This window comes from Centrocercus urophasianus, unplaced genomic scaffold (genome assembly GCF_019232065.1).
Source record: "Centrocercus urophasianus isolate 14NV4802_14NV808 unplaced genomic scaffold, USGS_Curo_1.0 seq_33, whole genome shotgun sequence".
Lineage (NCBI taxonomy): Eukaryota > Metazoa > Chordata > Aves > Galliformes > Phasianidae > Centrocercus > Centrocercus urophasianus.
This window is the reverse complement of record NW_024884900.1, coordinates 6,343,523-6,371,186: the sequence shown is the minus strand read 5'-3', so window position 1 is coordinate 6,371,186 and position 27,664 is coordinate 6,343,523. Positions and strand designations below refer to the sequence as shown.

The window sequence follows — 27,664 nt, the reverse complement described above, 5'->3', positions numbered from 1 at the left end:
AACCAAATATGCAACCTTCTTGGACAGTTCAGAATTGAAGATGGCTCACAGCTTTCAAAGGAGCTAACTCAAGCCAGGAGAATGGATCACAAAGACGCTGGTGCTATTTAGTACAGTTAAATACTGAAAAATTATTGATCCCAGCCTGTCAGGATGAGAAACTAGATGTGCTTTCAGCAAAAAGCCTGTAGCTGCAGAGCTTGCTGGAGTGGCAGCCTGGCACAGCTGTGCCCGGGCTGGCTGTGCACATGCAGCTGAGAATGATCACTCACAGCTGAAGATGATCACCCTGATTAAAGTACAGTGGAGACTCGCAGTCTTGTGGAGTGTTCTGGAAGTGCAGCAGTTTCTGGGTGTGTTTTCAGGAGAAGCACCCTCGGGGCAGTTTGCTGCCCTACGGAGAGAACAGATTGGAAAGTAAGGTTCTTTTTTTAATTGCCCTGCTAAGCTGAGCAAAGGGTTCTTGAGAGCTTGTGCTGAGGGAATGGCTTGGAGTGGCTGAGCGCTCTTGGGTGAGTTGTGTGGTTTGGTTTCTTTTTTTATGGAGTGGAAGGGAGAAGTTTCTCTCCCTGAGAGGAATCAAAATGGGGGAAGGTTCTGTGGCAGATGTGAGGCAGGACTGGGGATAGAAGGCCATCCTACCTCTCAGCCCTCAGCACTGGAGGATTTTTATAGGCGAGCAGTGGTTGCTTCTGAACGAGTCTGGCAACTCAGCACTGCTGTACCAGACTCACTGACCTCCCTTTGAGCCTGGAGGGTGCTGATCCATCACCTGCACCAGCCTGTGTTCTGGGGTGCTCTGAGGGCAGCTGTGGAGTAAGCCTAGGGAGGCCGTGCTGAGCTGCCTTGCAGACTTTACCCTTTCCTTCTTGTGTGATTTGCTCCAGTGATTGATGAGAGTGGTTGTTTAAAACCTGGTGCCTTATTTGCAGTCTAAACTTGTCTGGTTACAGGCTCTAGCCAGGAGCTGTTTATCTTTGTACGGGCTGTGGAGGTGGGCAATGTAGGGAAAGGGGCAGATGTTCACCTAGGGAGACAGACCCAGCTATTTTCTTAATATCTTGCTGGAGTCACTTTGCAGCTATGGCATCTCACAGGGATTGTGCTTCCCCTTTGGTGGAAAGAAGTCTCTGCCTTTACTGAGCCCCATAGGGGCGCCCCAAAGACACCCAGCAAGATCTGCTTTCAGTGGTGAATCAAGACTGCTGGTGGATGCTGCACAGTCGAGGTGCAGGGTGCATACTGTGAACTTGCAGAATCTGAAGGGAGAAGCCTTAGAAACACAGCTGTGTGCTCTTGGAAATGAAATCCCTCCTTGTGGCATTAGGCTCAGATGAGCTGGCAGTGCAGTCAGTGGGCACAAAGAGCCCTGGTTCCTGCGGAGCTGCTTGCTGTGGGTGCTCTGAAGGACCAGCTGCTGTGATGTGTGACACCATCATCAGACATGGGGCTGTTCAGGGGTACTGAACTAAAACTCAGCTGATGCACAAAGAAGGGAGAGAGCTCCTGCCAGCTCTCACCTGGGGATGCTGCCTTTGTGAGGCACCCACATCCTTTCTGAACTTCAGAAGTGTGTCAGGAGCCAAATGAGCAGTTTCCCAAGCTCTGTGCTATCTGAGTGCTTGGCAAGGTGGGGGTCTACCTGAGGTGCTGTCTAAGAGGGTGCAGGATGCCCATACAGAAGCAGGGATTAGCTTTGCGCTGGGGCTGCCTTGTGAACGAGGTATCTCGATGTATTTATTTCCTACTTTACCTGCGTAAATGCTGTCTCTCAAACACAGCAGCAGGCACCAGCTTGGCTGCCTTGGGGTCCGGTGGGTTCTCCAAGAAGCGGCTCTCGGTAAATCGGGGAAGCACAGGGCTTTGTGATCTCCACTGGCAACGTTTTGGGTTTGGGACCGGAGCCGGTGCTGCCGGCTCGCTCTCACAGCTGCCCGCGGGCCGAGCCGGGGCACCCTGCAGGGTCTGCGGCGGGGTCTGCGGCGAGGCCCGGCAAGGGTTAACGCCGAAGCCCCACGCCCCCTTTGACGGAGTCGGGCCAACCTCGCCAAATTTGAAAAGGCATCCGGGGCTGAGAGTGCGCCCTGTGCGCCCCGAGCAGCCCCGGACCCCGCGCGGGCAGCAGCAGAGCCCCGGGGCTCTGACGGAGCGGGGCGGCCCGGGGAGCGACATCGGGGTCCCGCTGAGCGAGAGCAGAAAGAGGGGTGGGGGGGGAGGGGGAACAAAAAACCCCTCGTCGTGCAAAAATGCACTTCGCTCTTTTCTTGTCCTGGTGCTGCTGCCTGCACGGATGCGCGCTGGGAACCGGCTTCCTCTATCAATTCCCGGCATCGACCCTGCAGCACAACTACCCCGAGCAGAGCTCGGGCTCGCCGGGCAGCGGCTTCGCCAGTCGCCGGTGAGTAAAAGCGGGTCCGACTCCGTCGGTGGCCCGGGAGCCGTGAGGGCTGCCCGCCTCCCTCCCCGCGTCCCTCGCTGGGCTGCGCTGCCCGCCCCATCGCGGCGCCTACCTGCGGGAACGGGGCACGGAGCGACTGCAGCGCGGGGCAGCCGAGCCTCGGCGGAAACCTGCAGCCCCTCCCCGTGTCCCTGCCGTGGGGAGGGGACGGCGATCCGCGGCTGCGAAACCTCCTGACCCGGGGGATGCCGGCAGAGGGAACTGTTACAGTCCTGGGCTGCGGGGAAGTCTCGTTCAGCTCAACAAAGGAGAAACCTTAATTGCGGATCTCCCCTCAAGAGATGCAGCTTTCGGATAGCCGTTTAAAACCCAAGCTCGTACTCCTCTCCCCTCCCTCCCCAGCCGGCTTCTTATAAACTTGATATAAATCAGTTTTGATTTACTGAACAGTACTGCTTCAATAGAGCAAACAATTTAGGCTTCTCCCCCTCCCCTGTGTTTTCTCTGGGTATTTCTCTAGAGGTGAAACAGCTGTTCAGATGAATGAGCCGCACTGTATAAAGCAGGAGAGTGGCTTAACCTGATTCCAGTTGTTCTTAAATTTCACTATTTTTTTTTTTTTTTCTTCTGCAATTCCCTTAAATGGGAACTTGGGAATTTAACATTCAGCGCTCGTCCATCCTGTCTCTCCCCCTTCCTCCTCCCCTTGCTAATAGCTGGTGTGCACGAGGCTGTGCTGCGGTGTGGGGGGGGCTGAGCTCAGCGCTGGCCATTTGGGCTCAGCACTGCGATTTGCATCCGTGTGTCACGAGTGCAAGAACGGGCACTGGCCTCGCGCCTCGCGGGGTTCTCACATATGGTGCATATTTCTTCTCCAAGTGGGGGTGGTTTTGTTTGCTGGCCTGTCAAACAGGCCTCAGTCTGTAGGGGGTGTGATGTTAAAACTACAGTAACTGTCAAAGGGTTTGAAACGGCAGAAAATTATAGGAGAGTAATGGGATAAACCTATCCCAGCTGGATCTGTTCCAAGGTACCCCCTTCCCTGAGCATGAGCTGCAATGAGAACCACATGTCATTTGTCTTACATATCTATTAGCCTGCAGATCTTTGTTCGGAGCTACCACGCTTACATGAGCGAGGGCTGTCGCTGCTCACCAAAGACCTTCCCCAACTCACACTCTTGCACGATTTTCCCATGCCTCAGTTGTTTGGATAGCTGACACACTGTCAGGAGGACGTCTCCCTCTCCAAGTCTATAAAGTGTTGTATAAAACCGTCTAAAGTTGATTTAAACAATGATGTTGGGAAATCTTTTAAAACTTTTTTTTTTTTTTGTCCAGTAAAACTTTGCCTTGTGAGAATCTAGTTTAAAGCAGAGGGGGGGGGAATAACAAGTCAGGAGGAGGGGAAAATCACTGCTGGATGTCTTGAAACAAGAAATGAGTGCTTAGTCAAATAGTGTACATTGAAGCAGGTTTTTTTTTTTTTTTTGTTCGAATTTGAGTGGTGGAGTTCTGTTGTTGGCAAATGTCAAAGAGCTTCCTTTTCTGCTGGGAAAATCTGGGTGGGAAACACTGACCCCACCAGACAGCTGGACCTTTGGGGGCAGCTCCTGTGGGGTGCAGCTTCACCTTGGAGTAGCTGAGCTTTTCTGGGTTTCATGAGGTGCTGGATGAAAGATGAGGCTTCCTGCTCTGAAATATCATGTTGATCTGGGTGACCACCAGCAATGGCACTGTGGCCACTCTTGCTTCCTTTCCATAAATTTCCCACTGAATACTTTGTGTGATGGCTTCTGCTGTCTCTTCTGGATGCCATCAGCCGAGGATAAACAGACTGGAGCTTTGAAAGTCACTGCTGCAGCTCTGAGTTTTGCTCTGTTGCAGCACACGCTGATGTGATGTTCTGCAGCTGACGTCTCTTGATACGAGACATCCTGTTCCTGCAGTTGTCTTTTTCAGCCCTTGATCAGTAAGGGAAGACATGGTTGAGCTGTCTGGGTATCTGCTATATATACATATTTCAGTTGTGAAAGAACTGTATTTCTTCAAGTAGGAAAAAAAAAAAACCAACCCACCCAAATGGTGCTGGAATCCTCCCTCCTTGATGAGGAAAACCACCCCAAGCTGATAGCTGCCTTAATCCCTATTATCCAGGTTGCAGGCTGTCTTGGTGATGGGCTGCCAAAGGGTGGTGATGGTTTGTTTGTTTGTTTGCTGGAAAAGTGAGGCCTTGGGCCGTGTGAAGAGCATTTGGGGCACTGTGTGTGAAATCTGGAGGAGGAAACAAACCGTTATTCGCATCCTTCAAAGTGAAATGGCGAAATGTTTCTTGTTTGCTTCCTTTCTGAAAATGAACATTCTGGGTTCTGGTTGGCTTAGTGGCAGATCTTGGTTATTAGTTAAGACATTTGCAGTCTGCCATTGCATATGCTTGAATTGCTGTATCGTTTTGTAGGGCTGCATGACTAATAATGTCTGAAATCCATGCAGCAGTGCTTATTGGCCTTGCCTATTGTAGCAGCCTTGATATAGTGTTTGAAATGCACATTAAATTGGGCAGTCTCCTAACAGCACACTTGTGTGGTTGGCTTTCAGGATCAGTTTTTAGGTGAACTTAGAATCTAAGCAACTGCCTGGTTATGTATAGTCCTACAACTATGCTTCTGGGAATGCAGTTGACCCTCCCCAGCTCGTTTGAAGGACTGCTCACAACTGTGCTGCAGTGTAACGAACTGTAGCCTTGTGGATGAGGCTTTCGTGTTTTAATTGTTTAATTAACTGTAGGTCTCCTGAGATCACCAAGGACGAAGAGCTCTGGGAGGTCAGAAGGTTTCCAGCTCATCACCAAACCCTGGAAGTATTTATCCAGTGTTTGTGGGACTCTGCAGCCGTCTGATCTTCATCTGACTTGTGGGGTTCCGTGCTGTAGCTCTGCAACGCAATTAAAGCAGTGATCCTAATGGAAGTTTAAGGACCTAGAAACACTGGAATAGCTTTGAAATGGCAAACGTGACTGTAGTTCCTGCAGTAAATTGTATTCATTTAGGAAATCTCCTACTGTCTTGCCTTTCCAGCTGCTTACGTGAATCATTTCCTCTCATCCATGCTTCTTTTTCCAGTTCTAGGAAGGAAAAGTCAGCAGAGAGGCAAAGCAATGGGTGGCAGTGAACTTGTGCTCCCCTTGGATAAATTAACAAATGTGTCTCTTTCAATAACCCTTATTTGTTCTTTTTCTCAAAGCTGAGCTTGTTAGTGCACTGAAATCCTAGTTGAAACATGTCAGGTTAGAAACTTAACAGCTTTGCTTAGGGGGAATTGTTCTTGACACTTGGATCATAGCTCGTATCTGTTTTATCTCACTGGGCTGCACCTCGATAAAGGGGGAAAATGAAGAAAGCATCAGAGCTTTAGGTCTGAGTTGGAATGATGGGTTAGCTACTCACGCTCTTCCTTGCTTCAGACCTTGCATGTCTGGAAACTGTTTTGTCAAGTGTAGGCTGCCTCTCCTGTATTGTAATGTTAAAACTCATTGGGCCTGGCTTCTGCCATCGCTCAAGCTCTTAACTGGCTTCTAATTAGGTGTAGGCAGTGCTTAGGTTTACTTTCACTGAAGCATAATGTTTATTTTGAGTCTTTCAGCTTAAAGCTAGCTTGTGCCAATTTAGATGTCTCAAAGACTCTGTTAAGGGTCATAGCTGCAAAAAGTGTGAACAAGAAAATTACTAATCAGGTTGTTGTCTTACAGATGTTCAGCTTCTCATACAGTTGATCAGTAAAGCTTCTGCTTAGTGTATTTGTGCACACTGATCTGAATTGAAGTTGAGAAGCAATACGAAAAGGAATGAGGGTGGGAAATGTGGTGGTCTCGTGTTGGTTTTGTTCCTCATTTCCTTTTTAGGAAGAAACAATTGTTGACTTGCAATGCATTTCATGGAACGGCACGGTTGAGATGTGTTGGCTTTTCTTGACGTCTTCAGCTTTTTCACATCTTGGAAAGGAAGAGATAAACAAGTAAAGCATGTACATGGATGAAAGTGTTTTTTAGACCTGGCTATTGAAAAGAACTGTATTTCGAATAATTGAAGAATAAGGGGAGGCTGTTTCAGGTTTGAGACTCATTTTTAGGTTTCCAGAGCAGGGAAATCATAGCACTGCCTGAGATGAAACCTCTCCTATCTGTTTAGAAGTAGCCCTGTTTCTCCCTGAGGCCCACAGTGTGGGGGCTATTGAGATGAAAACTGAAGGCAGCTTCCAAATATTTTATGTTCAGGTCAGCTTCCTCTGAATGAAATCTGTGGCTTATCTGGATAAAAGAATCTATCTTGAAAATTAGAACGGTTGACTTTTGAAACCTCTTTGAAGCTGAGAAGGTATCTGGGAGCTGCTTTTAGTAGGTCTCTTTTCTTGCCTGCATGTCTGCTGTCTGTCCTATGAGAGGTGATTGGGGCTGTTATTCAGCTGTATCCCTTTGTGCTGAGCAAATAAACCATTTGTCAAAGCTTTAAGGGAAGGTACTGCTGCATAGAAATGCATCTGTTCATGTTCAATCTTGATGTCAGGTTATGCACCCTGGTACGTTTTTAATTGGGTCCTATGGACCACCCCTGGGCCACCTCTGCTGGGTGCATAGCTAGGAATAGGCCTTCTTTCTTCAGGGTCTGTTTTCTCATGTAAGTGTGTGTGCTTTTGTTGGGAATTGTTCTTAATCTGCAGCTGGACAAGACTTGCTTCTTGCTGTTTACTTCTTAATAGAATACTTGGTAAAGAAGAGATGTTAAAAAGAACAAGCTGATACCACGTGAAGACAGTGTAGAGTGTAGACTAAAGGTTTTTATTTTTTAATGAAAAATACTTCCATAAGAGAACAGTTTTGGGGGCAAACCTTGCAGAAGTGAGAAGGGAGCACAGCAAGTATGATTGCAGAACCTGAATGCAAGTGACTGGTGGTCTGCTCTGGGTAAGAAACTGCAGTAGGATGCTCCTGACCTTCTGTGTGCTGGATATAAGGGCACTTTAACACTAGGAAAAGGAAGCAGTGTAGGTGCTAGGTGCTAAATGAGCTAGATTTCCCTCTTGCCCTGTTGTGAAGATCTTGAGAAGGAGATGTTTAGTCATGGCATCACATAAAACTTCCCTTTTGTTCTTGGCTTGTCTCTGCCTGGGGTCAGTTCTCCATCTGCTCTTCCCCCACAGGACTGTGCTTAGTTAGCCCTTCAAAAGAGTGGCGCTGGGAGCTCTCAGCTTGGTTCAAAACGCTTCTTCTCATCACAAAAAGGCTTGGGGCAGATGGGCTGCTGAGGCTATTGGGATGACATAACGTCTCTGTGTTGAGCCTCCCATTGGCCTGGTGCAGCAGTTCTTGGTGGGGTGTGGTAGCCCTGAACGGAAGGGCAGACACTTCTCTTTGCTGTGTGCTGCTCGGCCCTTATTAAACTCAGATGTTCCTAACCCCTTCCTCCGGGCTCTCATTATTGCTGTAAACACAGTAGAGCACAGGGAGCTTTTTAAAATCCCCATTCAAGGCAGCAGTGGGTGACAGCTCTACCAGCAGCTCTTCAGTGCCTGTCTGTGTGCAAAGGGGTTTGGCATAAATTGAACCTTCCAACCAAGGGAAATGCTGTTCATTTTCTCTATAGAAAAAGCCTTTTAATTTATGCCACTTTTCTTCCTCTTGCCTCAGGTTGCTTGGCTCCCTGGTTCTCTTCTTGCCTGATTCTCTGTTACTTCAGTACTGCTCTGTTTTTTGCCAGCCTGCTTAGTGTGGGCTGTCTGGCTGCTCATCTCAGTGCTGTTATCCTGCACAAACTTTGAGTTGCTTACATGTTCAAGTGGCAGCAAAATGGATACCAGCTAAAACGTGACTTCTCTCGCTGTGCTAAGATAAGCCCCCAAAAGGGCTCTTGTAGGGGAGAAAAAAAAAAAAAAAGCCTGAATCTGATGTTGGCAGCTCTGTATCTCAACAAGACCCATTCTAGATGTACTGTGTGGCTCTGTAAGTTGCAATTCATGCAGTGGAAGATGTCATTTGCTCCCTCTGTGGGAACTTGTCACTCCTTGGTATCTCTACATATAAGCCATTAATTCAGAGTGTAACCAGACTGTTTCTAGCCTTCTTGCATACAGTTCTCCATGGACTAAATCCTTTGAGAATCTACCTTTGTCCATGTGCTATTGCTTTACTTTGAGCTGAGAAGTTGGCTTGGCCTGTTGCACGCTGTCCAACTTGGTAGAAGCTGCACTCTATGAGATTGCTGAAGATCTCAGTTAAGATTACCTTTATGACTTGTTTTGGTGACAGTTTTTTAATGAGTGCTTGGTTGTAGATTGAACTGAAGGTGCTGGTTCTGAGCTGTCGGGAGCAATGCCACACTAGGAAGATGAATAGCTTTCTGATGCTGTATTTATTAGGTTCTTTTAAAGAAATCTGGGTGATTTGAAAACACCTGAAGATGAGATGCTGTGCTGCAAAGTGCTAAAAATCTGTCCTGTTTGAGTCTCTGGCGTGGTCTAAATTGATGTCTGTGGGAGTTACCAAATGAGAAAAGCTCTCAGTACTCTACATCCCTGAGAAAGCACTGATTGATGTAATTAATGGTCGTGGCAGCTTTGAGGCAAACTTATGCTGCTTTTAATGAACTTAAAGCTAAAATAGCAGCAGTCCTGAGAACTGAGCTGCCAGCTTGTATCTGTCGTTGGCACTAGCAGCACAGGACAGGGAAAATCTGATATGCATAAGCTTCCATGTTTCAACAGGGCAAACCTCACTAACCTAAACAGTAAAGGGGGGCTGCATTCCTTGCTATGCCTAATCTCTGTATTTTGTTAAACATGCATTCCTGCCAGAACATTACTGGGCAGAACAATAGTGACCAGCTGGGCAACTGACCCCAGCTTTTCTGGTGAGCAGAGGAATTCAGCATCTGAGGAGTCCAGATTCTCATGTACAGCTTAAAATGTTCTGGATTTAGTTGCTTTTAATTATCAGCTGGCTGATTCATAAGGCTTTGTTTTCGATCCTGTTTCCCAAGAAAAGAAGCATTGCCTTAAATGCTCAGTGTATTCTATAGCAGAGCAAAGTCTGGGAACTGAGGCTTGTACATTTTTTCTTTCTGAGTTTTTTCTTTCCGCCTAAATAAAGTGGAAATATTACTATTTCCCTCTGTGTAAAGAAAGGCTCTGGGGAGTGCTTGGTGAGGGTGTGGTTAGATCTTAGATGGAAAGCTGCAAAACCCAATGTGTTGTATACAAATATATGCAGGAGTTGATAATAAAACCTATGAATGATAATACTTGGCACTTCGGTAAGCTTCCACTCTTGCAGAAAGGAGGTCTCCTTCTCTGGGGATGTTCAAGACCTGCCTGGATGACTGCCTGTGCAACCTGGTGTAGGGAACCTGCTTTGGCAGGGGGGTTGGACTCGATGACCTCTGGAGGTCCCTTCCAACCCCTACAATTCTGTGATTCTGTGAGGTCATTCTGCTCCTTATTGAATGCACCTCTCTGAGCCCACATGAGTGAAATTTGCCTTTAGGAGTTGGTCTTTGCCTGAGTCCTGGAGACAAGGTTTGGTTCAGCAGGCAGGCTGGGAAGGGAGGGTAGGAGCAGGGCTGATGGCACAGGACGTGCTGCTTCCTTACTCTTTCTGCTGCTGCCTAGCAGGGCCCAGCCTTTGAGCAGCAGGCTGTGATGCTGCAAGCTTTCTGTTCCTGTGCAGCATCTTATATGCGAGAGCAAAAGAGGCAAATTGGGTCTACAGGATATTACAGCACTTGGCTTAGCGCTGCTGAAAATCAGCATAACCTGTAGCAAAATATATCGTCTCCCTGCAGTGTATTTCAGGGTACGGTTCTGAGCCAAATGGTTTGAGCTATCGCACAGTAAAATGCTGTCTCTTGGGCTGCTGTTACTGGAAGTCACTAATGTATATCACAAATAATAGAAAAAATTTGGATTGCAAAGTTGTAGGAATTAGGCTGTAGGGCTATGGATAAGCTTTGAGTGCATGCTGCGAGCAGAAATAGTAAGAGTATTTTGCCAAGCACCAGAAAAACACTAGAGTCCTGATAGTGCAGTTAAAAGTCTGCTAAAACTCTTCCGAGACCTCTGCAATGAAAGCCATTGGAATTTTGTTGCAAGGACTACAGCAACACGTTCATTTTCTTGGGTAATGTCCTTGGAAACAACCAAGTTCTCTAACTCTGTCAGATGCTGCCAAGTGGCTCGGGGCATCCAAACTAGAAGATTTCCAAAGCAGCTTCTAGAATTCTGCTGAAATTAAACTTTCAGCTCCCAGGTACCCTTTGCAGGAGTTGCTCCCTGACTTCTGGGAAGGTAAGGATGAAATTGTATGTGTCTTTACTGAGTGGAAGGAGGGCTGCTGATGTCATGGGAGTTATTGCAACTTGGCTGAATGTAGCTTAAAAACTGGAGGGGGTTGTATAAAACATTCCACCTTATGTCACAATTGACTCTTGGAGTCACTTTGTACTAACTATGTGTGGGTTATGGACTTGTATTTAATGCATCTCCATGGCCTACGAAGGCAAGGCTTGCTTTGCAGGGCACTGCTGTGAGCTTTGATGTGTTTTTGCGTGTGGTGTTTCTTTTCTTCCCCAAAACAAAGGCATTTGACCAGAATTGCACACAGCTGATAAGATCTGAGGCTCAGGTTGAAAATTTCAAGAGGCTTCTTCCATAAACATACTGACTGCAAGAGGAAATGGCTCAATAGCTGCTGTACTGTGTCTCCCTGTTCCATTCCTTCTGATTGTATGCGTTGGGATCATTTCAGTCCAAATTTATCTTCCTGCTATAAGAAGTGTATGACACAAATGTGTTATCCTCTACTGAAATGCCATGTATATATTTCCCCCTACATTGAAAGATGTGAAGGAAAACCATCATGTATGTGTATGAGAGAGAAAAAACATGAGCAAACTTTAGTTGTGATATGCAAGAGCTGCTTGCATGCAAACTCTAGCACAGTAATAAACTGTAGACTGTGCAGCTGCTGTGCAGCTTCGTGTCCTTCAGGGTTTTTCTGCTCTGCTTACAGTAAGTAAAGCAACAGAGCGTTCTTCTTCTGAAGCGATGAACAAAAAAGCAACAATACAGAAATAACTCTCACACATCAGTGAAATTTAGGCCACAACTCTTGCTTTAGCAGAATTAGCTTCCACGCTCTTGTTTGTGTCGCTCCTCGCCCTCTGACTGTCTACCTCTGGAGAAATCTGCATGAATAGAAAGGGATGGGAGGGAGAAGGTCAACAGTCTTCAATGCCATTGTCTGGAGTCTGCCACAAGCTTTGGCAAGTAGTGTAGAATGGGTTGGGTGTATCCAGAGTCAGTTGCTGCCTCTCAGTACACATACAGCAATGCTCTTCCCACCAATAGCTCTGAGCACATCCAGTCCCAGTGCAATGAATGCTGGTGAAGCCTTTGCTTCAGGAGCATTGGTTGTTAGTTTGTCTTGGTTCACACCTTGCCAAAGCTGTGCCTGAAGGTACACCGGAGGTTTTGACTGCCTTGGAGAAGACAGCTAGGTTGCCCTGTGCTTTTGCACTGGCAGGAAACTTTAAACTTCAACAGCAGCAAATCCTACAATCCCCCCTCTAACAGAACTTGCCATTCCTGCAATTCTCCACAGAACAGGGCAGGAATTTTTTCTGGACAGCATTCTGTGCCTCTCCTTCAGACCCCCTGCTGTCACCTCACTCTGGCTCAGTGCTCCTTCCCCCCGTCCCATTTCCCACGTGTGCACTTGGGAATGTTAAAGGCGCTGTTATCATTCCTAAGGAATCTACTGTGCGTGCACAGGCGATGGGATTTTTTTCGGCTGTTATTACTTGGCCAAATCAAGCCCATTTTCCACCTGGATACCGAAATGTAGATCTCCTCCCTTGAGACCAACTCCCTTCCAAATAGAGGCTTCCAAAGTGCTGAGGCACTGCAGTGATTTCTTCGATTGCTCAAGAATTTTTTAATAATAAGGAAAGGTGTTAGTGTTTCTGTTCGCAAGAGGATGAAGGTTTTTTTTTTTTTTTTTAAAGATTTATTTCTAATGAGCAAACTGTACTGCAAGAAACAATATAGCTGGAAACGAGATGTGGAGACTTCAAAAACAAAAAACCAAAAACCTGAAGACTTAGGTATGTTAAAGGTAGAAGGTTCTTTTAAATCGAAAATATGTTATTAGAGCCCTTTAGGTATCTTCTTGCAGTCTACAGACACTTAAGTGCAGTGGGCTGCCTTGTAATTTAAACACACGCCATCTGGCTAAGAGTGAGTTTAAACAGGGATGAGGCAATGCAGAATGCCTGCTAGTAGGGGTTTGGGACTACTGTGTGCAGAAGAGCTGACCTACAGCAAATGCAATGCAGTTACGTTTTATGGCATTGGATCAACGTGGTTGGCCAAGTGGAAGAGTGGGAGTTGAGAAAGGTGACCAGCAGTCTGCTGCTGTGGCACAGCAATGCCATTCAGCTGTAAGTACCACATCTGTACTGCAGCACTGCTGTATGGAGCATGGAGTGAGGTTTCCAATTTGCACTGAGGAAGAGTTTGTGGCTGGGAGGTGTTGTCGGGTGACTCGTTGCTGTGTTTGGATGGGCACTGGGAATGAAAGCTTGAGAAGGAAGCAAGAAAGGGAAAGATAGGATCACCTAACCCCTGTGGGTGTGTGCTTGTAAAGTATATTGCTGATCTACCACGCTAAAGATGACTCTTGAGAACTTCAAGTGGGAACCACTGAGGCATTCTCCAGCTTTGCTCACTGCCTCTGGTCTCTCTCCTAGCATGTCCTGGAATGTAAAGGGCAAACTCAGCTCTGATTGCCCAGCAGATCTCAGTTTTGATGTTCCTGCTTCCCTACACATGAAACTCCCATGGGTGTGACTGGAACAATAGGATGATTTTCCAAATTATTTTTTATTGTAGTAACGCCCAGCACAGCCTTGTGCCAGACGTGGAAAAAAAAGTTTTTTTTCAATTTAAATAGCAAATTAATATGCAGGCTTTGGGTTTTGTTTTTCAGAATGATTAACACTTTGAATGCTTAACCAGAGAGGTTGTGCAAGGCTTTGCTCCAATGCAGTTGTGGCCTCAGGTGGTTCAGCCTGGAGGTGTCTGAGCTGGGCAAATGGAATACGGCTTGTTTCGTTACCCTGCCACTGCAGCAGGCTATTCAGAATAATCCACTCTATTGGTAGGGCAGCTACTGGAGAAATGTGTTCTGTTCTTGGAGTACAGGTGTGTCTGTGGGGTTTAGGGTACAGGTGCCCCCCAAAATCTTTCCTGAAGTGTCATAAGTAGCCCTGTCTTGGGCCTAAGGCAAATCCTGGCTGACGGACACATGAGCTTCAGTTCCTTTGCAGCAGTGGCTGAGTTGGCAAATCAGAAAGGGAAGAAGGGCTGGAGATCTCAAAGCAGTATAAATAAGATTTTTTTTTTTTTTGTTGTTTTTTTTGTTTTTTTTTGTTTTTTTTTTTAGACTGGTTTATTTCTAACACCTTTTTCCAGTACTAGGATCATTAGAAAGTTTTAGGGTTTTCTTGTAGCTTGCATTTGATGAAAGGCTGTGGCTGATGTTGTTTCTTTAGCTGTTTCAGCGAGGATCTTGAGCTCTTTGTATGGCAATCACTTGAAACAGAAGTGATGGGAAAGAAAGCTGAGCCTGCACACTTACCTAATGCTGAATTGAAAGAGGTCCCTGTGATTCATTAAATCTAGTTCCCCACAGCGATGGGCAATCATGCAATAGGCAGCTAGTCTTGGAAGGTCAGCTGCATAGTCCTTCTATGTTCATGAAGTGCTCTGCAAACTGCTGAACAAATGCAAGACTTGGACTGAATGAAATGATTGCACTGCAGAGCAGGAAAAGGGAAGGAGAGATAGCAGGTGGAGGAAGTGCTGTTGGAAAGGTTTGGGGATCTGTTTACCTGGCACTGTTGTCTCCTTCCATATGTGTTTTGCTTTTAGCTCTCAAAAGGGTGTACCTGTAATAAGTCATATCTCCACTGTTCAGAGTAGGAAAAAACCTGGCACGTGTACATTAGATGGACAGATTAACATCATGCAATTAATACAAAGCCAAGATTTGTTCTTACCACCCTAATGTTTTCCCCTTTGATACACTCAGTGCTCTCCTTTTGACACTGCCTTTTGTTCGGGTTGTAATTTGTGGGTTCTGGTGCCAGTATAATGTTAATGAAAAACACTGCCTCGTCTGGGCAGAGTCCTTGTGTTCCTGTCATGCATGTGGCTTTCATTGCTGCTGGTAAGTGCTGTGAGTTTGGCAACAGAAGGCTGAATTGGAGGGACAAAGATGTGCTGCTGCCTACATGGAGCTACATAAGTGGGAAAAATAAACTTGGGAGCACATCCCTTTCAATCCTGTATCCGATCCTCCTGCATCAGGATACAGGCTCTGTACAGCTGTTTCCAGTTTGAAAGAGATGCTGAAAACCAGCTACATGAGCTCATAAATGCAGGAGGCTGTTTGGCCATTTTGGTGGATGTAAATCAAACAAAATATTGCTTTGTCATTCTCAAATATAGCAAAGACAGCTCTGGGTGGTGGCTTTATGGATGCTGAAGGAGGCTGTGGTCACATCAGGAGCATTCCTGAAGTATCAAACACCGTCACAGGGCTGCCGATTCCCTGCGCTAGTTTTCCTAACAGTCTTCTCTCTCAGGAGATCTTGAGAACAAGCTGGTGTGTGTCAACATCCTGCTTCTCCACTCGTAAATCTCATCAATCTCCTGCTACTTCAAAGTCAGATCAGTTCTGAATGAACATATTGGTGCAAATTTGGAGATGGTGATTTTGATTAAAAACCAGCTTTATAATCTAATGAAGATCAGAGTTACTGTTGGTTCTCGATCGGATTTTCAGAGGCAGGTGGAAAGTCAAATTGCAGATGTGTTCTTCAGAAACTTAAGTGCATTTCCAAGAGATAGTTGGTGTTACACATCCCAGCTTTGTGCTTTTCATCAAGATCCTATGGATTCTTTTTTTCCTTCAACTCCTTCCTCAAAGTTTAAGCTTTCTAGGAACGAACAGAGCAGTGCTGTGGGTGTACTGGAGGCAGGGGATCTGACTGCAACTGTTAGCCAGCTGTGCAAAAATGCTTGCACTCAAGTTCTTCTTTTGAAAGGCTCTGTTTCAAAGAGCTTTTATGTTGCAAAGATGATATCCTAGGATGTAGCTGTGCATGATTTCCACGCTGCGTGGATATCAGATGCCAAATTCCATGGAGTCAGTCTAATTTAACAGACAGATTCCACGGATGTTTCTGTACGTTTCCTTTTCCCTCCCATGGTGAGCATTGGAAACTGTCTTCTCATTGACTGTGATAAGCTTGGGGGTGGGAGCAGCGAAGGAGTTCAGTGCGGAAAGAATGCCTGTAAAAGCCAATAGCTTAAATGGAGGGATGGTAGATATAAATCAGAGGAACTCCATGCTGCAGAAATCCTCCTTCTACCCCTTAAGTATGCATAGACAGGTGTGTAGGCACAGAGCTGTGTGCACTGACCACGTTATCAGTCTTTGAGGCTGGGCTTTATTTCCTATGCTGCCTGTTCAACCTTGCTTAGGTCCTTGTCTGCATCTGCTATAATCTGTGTTTGTGTTGGTGCTGATGTAGAAGGTTCATCTGCTGTATCAATGAATCCAGTGTGTGTAATAGAGCAGAGTGATCTGCTAAGCTCCTGCTTTGTTACCTGTGGTGGCTGGAAGGCCCTGTGTGAATAAGATGGGGGATTGGAAGAGAAGAGGATGGTCTCACAGCTGAGGAAGCTGAGTGCTGCCTGGGGGAGTGGGAATCCTGGTCTGTCACCAAAACAGTTGCACTGCAGCTCTGTACTGTTCAGCTATTCACTTCCTAGGCTTTTAATAATTTCATTAGGGATAGGTTTTCCCTTAACTCCTGTAACTTCAGTGGCTGCAGAAGGTTAAGGCAAAATTTTTTGAGCTGTTTCCTACGAACTGAAGTGAATTCAGCCCCCGAGGTAATGCTGTTTGGAAGGTCAACCATGCATGCAAGAAAGCAAGGAAAGCACAGTTCAGTGCAGTTGGCTGTAAGACTGACTGAAGATTAAAACTATTGTTCAGGCTGAATTTTGCTTTTCTCCTAAGGTAAAGGTTTCTCTGGGACTGATCTCCCTTCAGCAGTCTGACAAGCCCCTTGGTGTAGGAGATCTTCAGACCATTATTGGCAACTGAGTATTTGAAGTGCAGTTAGCATTGGTACGTGGGGAAGGCCTGTGCTAATTGGGAGGTACAGATAAATTGTCCAGTCTGATTTTGCTAAGCAAGAATTATTCTTCTAGCCTCTTTTTCAGACTCTTACTTGGGGGCAGAGAGATTGGAGCTCCTTCCAATCTTTGTCTGTCCGACGCAGCAGAGTGGGGGATCTGGAACTTGTCTTATTCCTGTTCGTGCCTCTGGGTCTATGCTGCTTCAAATGGCTGCTGCTGTCTGGCTTCAGAAACGCCAGCAATCGTCCAGTTTTACTCATTTCCCAAAACAAATGGACTGTTATAAAGATTTTTCTCCCTTTTTTGCAGGAGTCAGAGTAACCTCTATTAATGTCTGAAGTACTCAGTGGGAGTAAGGCATGCGTAAAACATCTGTATTGACAACAAGATTACTGTGGCTTGTCATGTCTTCTGATTGCAGACCCCTTAAAACTTTGCAATGGAAGAGCTGCTCTGCTCTGCTTTGAAATGAAGCTTGCCATCACATGCTTCCATGCAGCCTTTGCCACCTCTGTCAGATAGTCTTTTGTGAATTGAACAGCAGTGATGCATAGATCTGCAGTCCCAAATCAGTCCCTCAGCTCTGAACATCCTCATTTCATGGAGACTGGTGCCCAGCACTGAATTCTGCAGCTGGCTTTTCTCTGGTCAGCAGCCTGAATGACAGCCTCTGCTCCCCAAACCTACCTATGTGGGGAGAGCTCAGATATGGCTGAGAACAGGAGATGCTTAAACTCTGCTTGATTGTTATCTGAGCTTTCCAGTGGTGTGTGATGAGATTGTGTGTCTCCTCCTTAGCCAGGTCACAGCAGCAAGGGGTGATCTAAGCACAGGCAACCAAACTAGATGGTAAACTTGATCCCAATGGGAGTCAAAGCACTTTGAGGGAGGTGTGCTTTTGTGAACAAGAGAGGAACATTGTGGTGAGGCAGAAGTGGATGGAGCAGGAAGAGATGCCCAGGGAGAGCATGGCAGGCCTTGAATCAACATTCTTGGCATGCACAGGGCAGCTTCTGCTCCTGGACTCGATGGAGTACAGAAATAGCTAACCCCTGCTAATGGTGGGCTGCAGCACGCAGTGTGTAGATTGCCGTTCTGGCAAAGTGAGAGGATGCTGTACTATTTACAGAGAGAAAAGGGCATGGTTTGCTTTCATCAAGTTGGATTGGCAACTTTTTCCCAGCAAAAGTCAGTGACCTTCTGATTTTATTGAAATTCCTCTCTGTGATTGCAGGGAAACTGATAGCTCCAGTGAAAAACGTTATGAGAAAACTTGGGGAAATCTGTCGAGCTATCAAAACATTCCTACTGTTTTCTGTGCCCTAAACGTTGATCTCTGCTAAGTATAACACACAGTGTGTTATCCTTATGGAAACAAAAAGATAATTCAATGCAGTTGTTTACACAGCACAAAGCTTTAGGGCAGATTGTAAGCATCAGAAATGCCAGCCTTGTTGAGAGACATCTGCAGTATTGACTGAAAGTGGGGAGAGTTGGTTTGTGCCCAGTCGCATTGAACAGGTGCTGATGAAGCAGTTGTGCATAGAAAGCTTTGTTTATGCTTCTTTTTCCCCTCCTGGAACACTTTGCTTTCTTCTTGGCTGGTTAAGGCTTGATGATTTAAGCTTTTTGTAGTGTGTTTTCATCGGAAGCATTGAGAGCACATGACGTCTTCATTTTCCTTAGCTCTACAGCAATGCCAATGGCTTTGTTCAGTCTTAACGTTGCTGAGAGTGCAGCATAGCATGCTGGTAGGGCTGTGTTGTGCCGGCCATAAGGCCATGGCTGTTGGAAGCTGCAGCCATGTCCTTCACTCCAGTGAAAGCATCAGCCAAAAGAAAAACCAAGTCTTGTGTGTGGTTGGTGCTGCATGCTGTAGGTCTGTCCTTACTTGGGCATGGCGACAAGTCAGCTGTGTGTGCAGAGCTGAACTGTGGTCACCCTGAAAGGAGTGATTAGGCAAGAATGTGGCTGCTTTGATTTTTCGAGTTGCGTGCTCTTGATTAAACAGGCTGCTTGCTGAGTCCTGATCAGTTCAGCCCGGTGGTTTCTGACACAGTTCAGTTTGTGATCACTTGTCCAGCAGAATGAAACCTCCAGTTGGCTTTTCTTTTACAACCCCCTTTGGAAGGCCCTCCAGGGACCAACAGGAGTCTAAGCTTGGAGAAAAGCCAGTGCCTTCGCCTGGGGAAGAAGCAGATGTGGTTTTGGGGGTTGGGGCTGTCAGCCAAATGTAGTGCAAATGGTTCTGGGATTTTACAGTGGGTGAGGGCATCCCTTATGTATCCTTTGGGTTGTGGCCTCACCCAATGGTGCTGTGCAAATCCAGGTGGCCTGAAGTGGGGAAGCTTGTGGTTTGGTGTGTTTCTGTATCTGAAATGATTGCTCTAAACCAATTCAGTCATGTTAGTCAGGAGTATAGCTTTGATACGTGAGTATATGGCCCTTCTGGAACTTGTAGTATTTAGCATGAGTATTTGTTACCTTGAGCTCCTGCACATTCCACAGTCCATTTTCTCTCTTGCTGTAAGTTTCTAGGGGAGAACTGCGCGTCCAAATAAGGCTGAGAGAGAGCAGGGTTCTGAAAGCTGCAGGGGTGTGTAGAACATAGCTTCCTCCATAGGGTCTGCCTGCTGAAGCAGGATGCAGCTCAAGCCTTCTGCACAAATCCAGCTGCCCTGAGACCCTCTCAGCCTGCTCTGGATGTTGGCCTTATTCGTCCCCTCAGTGTCCGGATACGTGAAGCCAGTGTCACAGGCTCTGCTGAGTCTGCAGAGAGCGGGCAACTCTCTTGTGTGTCTGGTAAAGCTCAGAACAGTAGTTTTCAGGGTAGCCTCAAATTGGCCTGTTGCTTTGTTGGCCAATTTTTCAGCCTGTTGAATTTGTTCCTTTATTTAGGCTGCAATGCCTACAGTATTGTCTCAAACCTATACATTAAGCATGGTGGGATATTTACTGGTATCAATGCTTGTGTTCCCTCTGGAGTGGCTCATTGGCAGCCATGATCAACATGAGGGATCTTGGTCTCTAACACTGGGCCGGAACTTTCTAAACCAGTAGCTCACAGGCTGTGATCTGCAGATCTTCAGGGGTCTGTGAACATCTTCCAAGGATTAAATAGGCTGTGAGAGGAAGGCATCCATTTGGAAACAGCTGGGGAGAGTGGAGCAACTGAGACTCTCCAAGCTGGGCAGTGGAAGACCAATTCCATGAGGCACTGCAGGGCTTTGTGTTAAAAGTGTTGGTGATGAGCTTGCATGAGATCCAACAGCTCCAGCCCTAAATGAGCTGCTATTTGGATCATTTAGTTTGCTGGGTTGGAATATTCTCTTTGAATAAGCAGTAATGTATTCTCTGCCATCCTGGATGTATGCCATGAAAGTTCTAAACCTTTCTTGCTAGCATCTGTGTGTAATATAAGGGGTCATTTATAATCTCTGTAAGCTGTGATATGGGGCCTTTCGTCACTTGGTCTGATTCCTGCTTGTGTTCTGGAGACTGCTCTTGCAGACTTCTGGCTTGCATAGGGAAATCTGGGGGTGGGTCGCTGTCTGTCTTTTCCTTTGTAATTACTGTGCTATTATATGTCTACAGTGAGACCTGAGCTAATCCTAAATACATGTTATGATTAGCAGTGCTCCTATCATTATTCTCCCTTGCTCCTATGCTGTTGTAGAAGCCTGGAAGCTACATTTGTAGGTAAGTGATGCTGTTTATGGGAGGCAGAAAGTAAAGAAATGAGAGAAGTTTATTCATGTTGTACTCTAAACTTCGGGGTTTGACCATTTGTTTCCCCTCATGATCCCCACTGCTGTCCTAGGCTCTGTTACAAGACTGGGACAGGGTCTGTTCTGTGAGGCTCAATCTGAAGAAGGGCTTTTCCAAGGCAGCAGTGATTTGTTTGATCTGTGAAGGGATGTGTGTGCCTGAGCAGTTCCTTCTGAGGACCAGGTAGAACAAAGGTTTAGGAGCTCAGACTGTAGCAGTGCTGGGCTGTTTTGAATAGGAAATCTGCATGCATGCCGGCAGCAAGTGCTACACGAAAGACCTGGCAGAGACAGCTTTGTTTTTCCTCCCAGTGAAACTCTGTGATGGGCGAAGGCCAGAGGGGCACATGCACACAGGCTGCACAACAGTTAAAACAAAGTGTGTGTAAATAAACATTTGATTTATTTGGATTTCGCTGGCAAGCCAGACTATGCTCTTAATGTGAGGAGAGGCCCACGAGTCCTCAGTGACTGCGCTCTGTTTTAAAATGTGGTAGCTGCATTCTGAGTTTGTTGCATCTGTGCTCCTTCTTGCTCTGATGTGTGAAATGCTGCTCCATTCTTCCCCTCCAACTGGACCAGTTCCTTTCCTCCTTGCATGTTCATGAGAAGTTTTTTCTCGTCACTTTAGGACATGTGCTCCTGCCATTATCCTGTCAGATTCTGTGTATGTGTGATTTGTTTGGCCTGTTTTTATTCTGAGGCTTGTGCAGAATGCCTGTGCTGTCCCTCTGAGAGCTGTAAGCTCTGTGCTAAAAATGTGCTTGAGTTAAATAGTATGAAGCACTGCTTTCCCAGACCTTCTGGCTGCTGCTTCTCCTTCCATAGAGTTGTCCCCATGGCATGGAGAGACCTTAACCAGCTGTACTTACTGGAGACGCACCCTGTGGTTAAGCCTCAGAGAGATTAAATGAGAGCCAGTTGCACCATGGCTTGAAATAAAACCCCAAAACAACAAGGAGAACAAAAATTAATTTGAGTTAGCCCATCTCCAGTCTCTTCTTCCTCCTGTTTTTGTCTCCTAACCTTTGCGTAGAAATTGCGCTGCACCTCAAGGATGTGGTGTCGTTTTGTGACCTGAGGCTTCATTAATCTTATTTTTGGTCTCAGTGGAACGAAGTTTTGCCCTTTGCTTCCATGAAGTAGATGTTACTAGAGGCATTTGAATACAGTGGGATTTGATCCAGAGGTCCAGGGTTTGTATCCTTAGTGCAGTAGGGGGCAATGTGGTGGCCTAAGCACTTCTCACTCTTTAAATACTTGATCTAATCTCTGGGGCAGGAAGGAAAAGACATTTCTCTGGTTTATCTCAATGAATCTTAGAGAAGGGGCTTACCAAGACTTTGCTGCAAGTCTGCAGAGAGTGTTACATTGGAATTGGGAGTGGGTTTGCAGCACATGGGGCAGTTTCAGCGGGGAAAGCTACGTGTCTGAGGCTTGTACTGCTGCTGGGTGTGATGGCATCGAGCAGAAGCCGCCATCCCCTGGTGCTTATGCAATCAGGCTGGGGCCTGGGGAGCAGCCTGCTGGCCCTGCCTTGGTTGTCATCTGCAGCGCTTGGCTGCTGGCATGCCTGCTTCCTATTCATGGAGATGGGAGCCTGGCAGCCTCCCACAGAGATGGGAAGGGGATCCAAAATGGAGGGGGGGGATGGTTGCCATACTGTGGGTGAGGAGCTGGGCTCTTCTCAGTGCGGACAATGCTTGTACAAGTGCCTTGTCTGCTGTGGACCCAGGCAGGTGCCTCCACCTCCTGTTGCTGACCCCAGTTCTGATCCCCAATCAGTAAGAGAGTGGCTCTCAAATCTGCTGCAGTTACAGAAGCAAAAACGTGAATCAGAAGTTGTCAAGTATGAATGATGTGTGCAAGGGGGAAATACAAGCATCCTATTTTTCCTTGCCCCATCAAGCACCGCATTTGAACCAAAAAATGCCTTTCTATGAGAAGGTAAACAATATCTGTGGGTACTGACTCCAGGGCTGGCACTGCAGCTGCTGCCTTCTCATACATCATGTGGTGAACAGTTCTTACTTCTGTTTTCTTCCCTTAGGAGACAGCAAAATTCTCTGGTCCATCCCTCCCCTTTAATTTGTGTTGCCCATTTTTAGACTGTAACCTCTCCAGGGTAGCAGCATGACTTGTTTGAGCCCTGGTGACAGTGAACTCCACCAAACAGCAGAATTCTCCAACTCAGATGTTTTTCAGCATGCTAGGTGGCCAGGGAGTGATCCCATAATGAGCAGGATGAAATTAAGACCAATACAATGAGAGCTGGCTAATGGAGGATTTGGAAGACCCTTTTTTTTCTTTTCTCCTCTAAAATCCTATTGTTTATGATAAATTACAGAGCTAATTATGTACTGGGCTCTGAGGACCAAGCAAGAGGCATTACTGGGTCTCTTGTGGTTCAGGTTGGCAGAAATGGGGAATCTCTTTGCAGCTTTTGGAGGAGGAGGGGGAGTGGGAAATGGAGACTGTAAGCTGGGTGAGCTGTGGCTGGCAGGGCAGTAACTGCACTCCCAATTATTTTGGTTTTACTTCAGTCATAAAACAATCCTGAGTTGGAGAGTGCACAGGGATCATCAAGTCCAGATCCAGGATCCATACAGCACCACTGAAAATCAAACCCTGTGTCTCTTTGAACACCAGCAGCTTGGTGCTATGACTGCTGCCCCAGAGATTCCATTTCAGTGCCTGCCCGCTTTCTGATAAACTCTTTCCTAACCTCCAGCCTGACCCTCCGCATCCAAAGCCCCATGCTTCCCTTGGGTCCTATTGCTGTCACTAGAGAGCAGAGGGAGAACCCTAGTAGTGACCAGCTGCCGGCCTGACCTTTCGAGCCAGATCCACCAGCCAGTTGTTCACCCAGCATGTTGTGTACTTGTCAAGCTGTGTGCTGGGATTTTTGTCCAGAAAGATGCTGTGGAAGACAACATTGAGAAACTTCGCTAAAATCAAATCGCATCTTCTGGCATTCCTTGGTCAGTTAGATGAGTAATCTTGTCATAAAAGGAAATTAAGTTAGTTAAGCAGTCTGTGTATGCTGCTTGAGCTTGCTGCCTTACTGAGAGTAACAGATTTCTTTCTCTCCGCAGGCATTGGTGTCACTATACGGTTACACGGACAGTCTCCTGTCAAGTGCAGAATGGGTCAGAAACGGTGATCCAGCGAGTTTATCAGAGCTGCCGGTGGCCAGGACCTTGTGCCAACTTAGTGAGGTAAAAATATTCATGTCTTCTGTTGCCTTTGTGAACTTGCCTGCTCATCTCATCAAAGCGCTGACTCCACTGTTAGGAACTGCGGAGCTGAGCGAGCTCTATGGATCAGATATTGGTCTTCTGCTTCATGGTGGTAGAACTAAGGAATACTCATTGAGTTATCTGCAGGGTAATTAGGGATGTAAGCATGTGTAGAGGGAGGCTGCGTGAAACAGTTTATGTTGTAATATTACTTTGTATGACCACATGCGAGAGTCTGCTGTTAGTCAGCCCTGCAGCTAAAGAAACACAGAATCTTTCAGACTGAGCAGTGGGGATGCTGGAATGATGGCACTAGCTGGTTAGTATTGAGACCTCATATGTGGGTCTTTAACATTGATCACATACTTGAGAGCTTTACTCAAATTTCTTGCAGTCAGCGATGAATGAAGATACTGTCCTTAATTCCCATTCAGCACCTCTTACTCCTGTGTCTCTGTATCTCTTGGAGACATTCATGAAAGCACAATGTCATCAGTTCTCCCTCAATGGAAACAAGGCTTAGAGATGGTAGCTAGTCAACTTCTGCCCAGTTTGCTGTTAGTCTGCTTCGGCCTTCCAGTCCTTTACAATCTTAGGATCCAAGACAAAACTGTGGAATAGCTGTCCCCATCTGCTGCCTCGGTGTGTGGTGCTGGGCCCTGCCTTCTCAGAAAGGCATTCTCAGAGTAGGCTAACATTACACTCATCTGGGAGTTGATGCAAAAAGGCCATTGTGCTCTAAATTTACACCTAGCTTCTATGACAGTTTCCCATGTAGACAAGGCTATAATTTAGTCATTTTATTGTTGTTTCCATTTCAGCCAGAGAGTTGGGTCCTCTTAGTCAATAAGCCAGCCAGAACATGAACTACCAGCATGCATGCATACCCAGAGATTTCCACTTTCTCAGGCTGTGTGCCTGCTGCATGCACCCATCTGCTCTCGTGTCTCTCTTCATCTGGAATTCACATTTTCCATGTGGCAGTTACCACAGTTGATTATCTGGTTTCTCCTTGGCCGTTGGTCAGTCTAAGTTTTTTCACTTGTAATGTATCTGCTTTGGTGTCTCTTTGGTCTTGTTTTGTGCAAGACTGTGGTTGAAACACTTAATATTTTACACTGTCATGGCCAAACTTCTGTTGAAGCTTTTTAATTTCCCAGACATTTTACACACATAATTGTCATTAGAAACTTGTGAGCTTTCACCTTGTCTCCTAAACTTGCCAAAAATCTTGCATATTTTTCCTTGTTAACATAACTGTAGTTTCACAAGCACCAAACAATTGATCGTGTTGCTGGTGAAAATCCTTTCTGCAGGCTCCTGTGGTTAAGTTTCTCATATACATTGGTTCTCTTGCTGCTAACACAGAGACTTCAAGAGTTGTTTGCCATTGTGACACTGTTATTCACGGAATGTTTACGGTTTCAAATGTAGTTTGGCTCACTTGCCTGATGAGTCCAATTGTTTGGAAACAATGCAGAGTGGCAGCAGACTTCCCCATTTTTCTGTGTGAAAATACCACAGAAAGAAGCTGGAGCTATTATTTAAGATCCTGGTGGTGAAAGCTCAGCTGTTGGAGGAGCTGCATGATGATGATCACCAGGAAGAAACCTCCCAGAAGAGATGGAAGGATGCTAGTGGTCTGCTCCATTTACAAGTGGGAGGACACAAGCAAAGTGAATAGTACCTTTCTAAGGGCTGAATATAAAACTTGCCCTAATTATGCAGTACATTACATAAAGTTTGAGGCAACTATCTTCTGATAACGTAATGAAAAACAACCACTGAAACTGGTGGATATTGTGGGGTGCAGCTTGTGCAAATCTTGATAACCCTGAGTCACGTTGTACGGCTGAGGTCTTACTTCCTAGGCACGTGCTGTTGCCTGTGTATCATGATGCTAGTGCCTAGGGATGTGAGGATAGCAGGCTCTCTTTAGTCTCAGAGCCAAGTTGAAATTAAAAAACAAATGAAAAACGCACCAAAAAAACCCTACACTTCTTCCCTCCTTTACTGAAGTGAATACATCTTTTTAGAAAATGCTCTTTCCTGTTTCAAGTGAAACCTATCTCCTGTTTTTGGATGGGAACTACCGAGTATAATGAGAAATTCTTGGCTGTTGCAAGGCAGTTGGGTTCCGTCTTGTATTCAGCGTCTCGCTTGGTAGAACAGTTCTCTTAACAGGAGTTAAGAGAAAAAGATATATTTGATCTCCTCCTCTCTCAGCAGAAAACTGCTTTGGAAGGGACAGGCAAGCTTATACCAGCCCAGCAGACTGTGGGACTTCCCTGGGCAGGTCTCTCAAAACGCCTATAGAAGGTGATCAATGCATTCATCAGAGCACAAGGCCCCCCTGCTTCAGTTTCTGTACTGTTTCCCTTTTACCTAAAGGATGCACCTACAGACCTTCTGGCCCTTCTCCTGTTCTTCTGTTTGTGAGATTTGTCACTTGAGCTTGAAAGGGAGATGGTCAGATTCACGTAGTCTTACACTTGACTGTAAGCAACACAAAACGTCAGTAAGCTATTGGCATTCTTTTGGCTTTTTCATATGTCTCCCAGCTGTGACTTGAAACAAACTGTTTTCATCTCCTTGTTTGCAGGGAGTCAACCATATCTGGGAGAGCTTTCATTCTGCCAGCACCCGTTATCAGGCTTCTCACTAGCAAAAGGGACGCCAGCCAAAGTAAAAAGGCATCTCTCAGCCTCGTGGTGACAGCTGAGAGGGGCTCTCTGCTAGAGAGACGCTGCTTACAGGCAGACATCACTGTGTCCAGACATGGATTTAATCTGTTTCCTGTCTCCCATTCATTCACATTATGTTTCTTTTTCCTTATTGCACAAACTGCAGCTGAGGGTATAGCATCTGACGGGGATATCTGTGAGATCCCCAGCCTTGCAGCTTTGGTTGTACGATCTCCTTGCTCTCTGCTCATTTGCTTTTGAGAAACTGGCAGCTGTACTTCTGTTGCAGGAGTGTTGTCATCTTGGCTGGGATGGGTGAGCTGCTGTGTTCTTGCCCTCCACCCCACACTGTTTAGCTTGGGTGCTGAGTAGCTTTGGAGCAGTCTTGGCTGGAGACTTTCCCTCAGCAGATCTCTGCTCTTGAACTCTCTCCCCTAGTGCTGTAGAGGCTATGGCTTGGTGCTCTTTCGATATGCCTTTGCTTTGTTATGCTACAAAGTGAATGGGCAACTTTCCAGCAGTCTGGACAAGGCTCCTAATGTACTTACAGATGTTGCATGCTATTTATCTGTCTGAAGGAAGAGATAAAGTCTTGATGTTTCAATGGCAACCCAGCCACTGAACCAGGTTTGTTGCCTCTGTGGTTGCACCCAGCTGCCAGTAAACCCAGGCATTTGAATTGTAACCCTTCCTCTGAGCAGTTGTTTTGTTGCAGCAGCTGCAGGTTGATGCATGATCCTGTCATGCTTAGGGTGCTGTTCTCCTTGAGGTTAGGCAAGGATTTGAGGCTGTGTTCAGTTGCCAGAGGCTCAGTGACTTTTTGTGACTGCTTATCTTTCAGGTGAGGTAGCATCACTTGGCCAACAGCATGGGACCAATACTTGCAATGTTTCCTTTGCCTTACTGTGGCTTAAGACTTTGAGAGCAAGACAACTTCTTGCTGTACCCTGACAGGGCAAAGTATGTCACTTTTGTTTCTGGCTATTGTGGCCAGTAAAATGTTATCTCAGGAATTGAGTGGGAGAATAGCCTGACAGACCATGCACTGCTACAGACTTTATAAGACAAACAGAGTTATAAGACAAAGTTCTGCTTCAGACTGTTTTTACTGTAAAAATCCACATATCACCTCTAGAAACACAATTCTTCAGATTGTAGTGAAATACTCTGCCTCCTTTTCTGCTTGATTCATGCTAGAAAAAAGAATGTTCCCAGTGAGGCTATGAGTTTTTTTAACTTTATTTTTTTTTTTTTTTGCCACAGCCAGTGGTCACACAGCCCTGTTTCACTTTAGCCTTTCAGCTTCTAGTCTGCGCAG

The 27,664-nt window shown here is 46.2% G+C and overlaps 1 protein-coding gene across 6 annotated transcripts in view; it reads left to right on the top strand.

Moving 5' to 3' along the window:
- Positions 1–2,246: 2,246 nt before the first annotated feature.
- The window catches only part of COL26A1 (collagen type XXVI alpha 1 chain), a 157,302-nt gene continuing 131,884 nt past the window's right edge, over positions 2,247–27,664 (top strand). For all 6 annotated transcript variants that reach the window (XM_042829905.1, XM_042829903.1, XM_042829904.1 and 3 more), the window contains exons 1-2: positions 2,247–2,398; positions 23,519–23,641. In XM_042829905.1, the coding sequence (XP_042685839.1) occupies positions 2,247–2,398; positions 23,519–23,641 (275 nt within the window). The remainder of the gene's footprint in view (positions 2,399–23,518; positions 23,642–27,664) is intronic.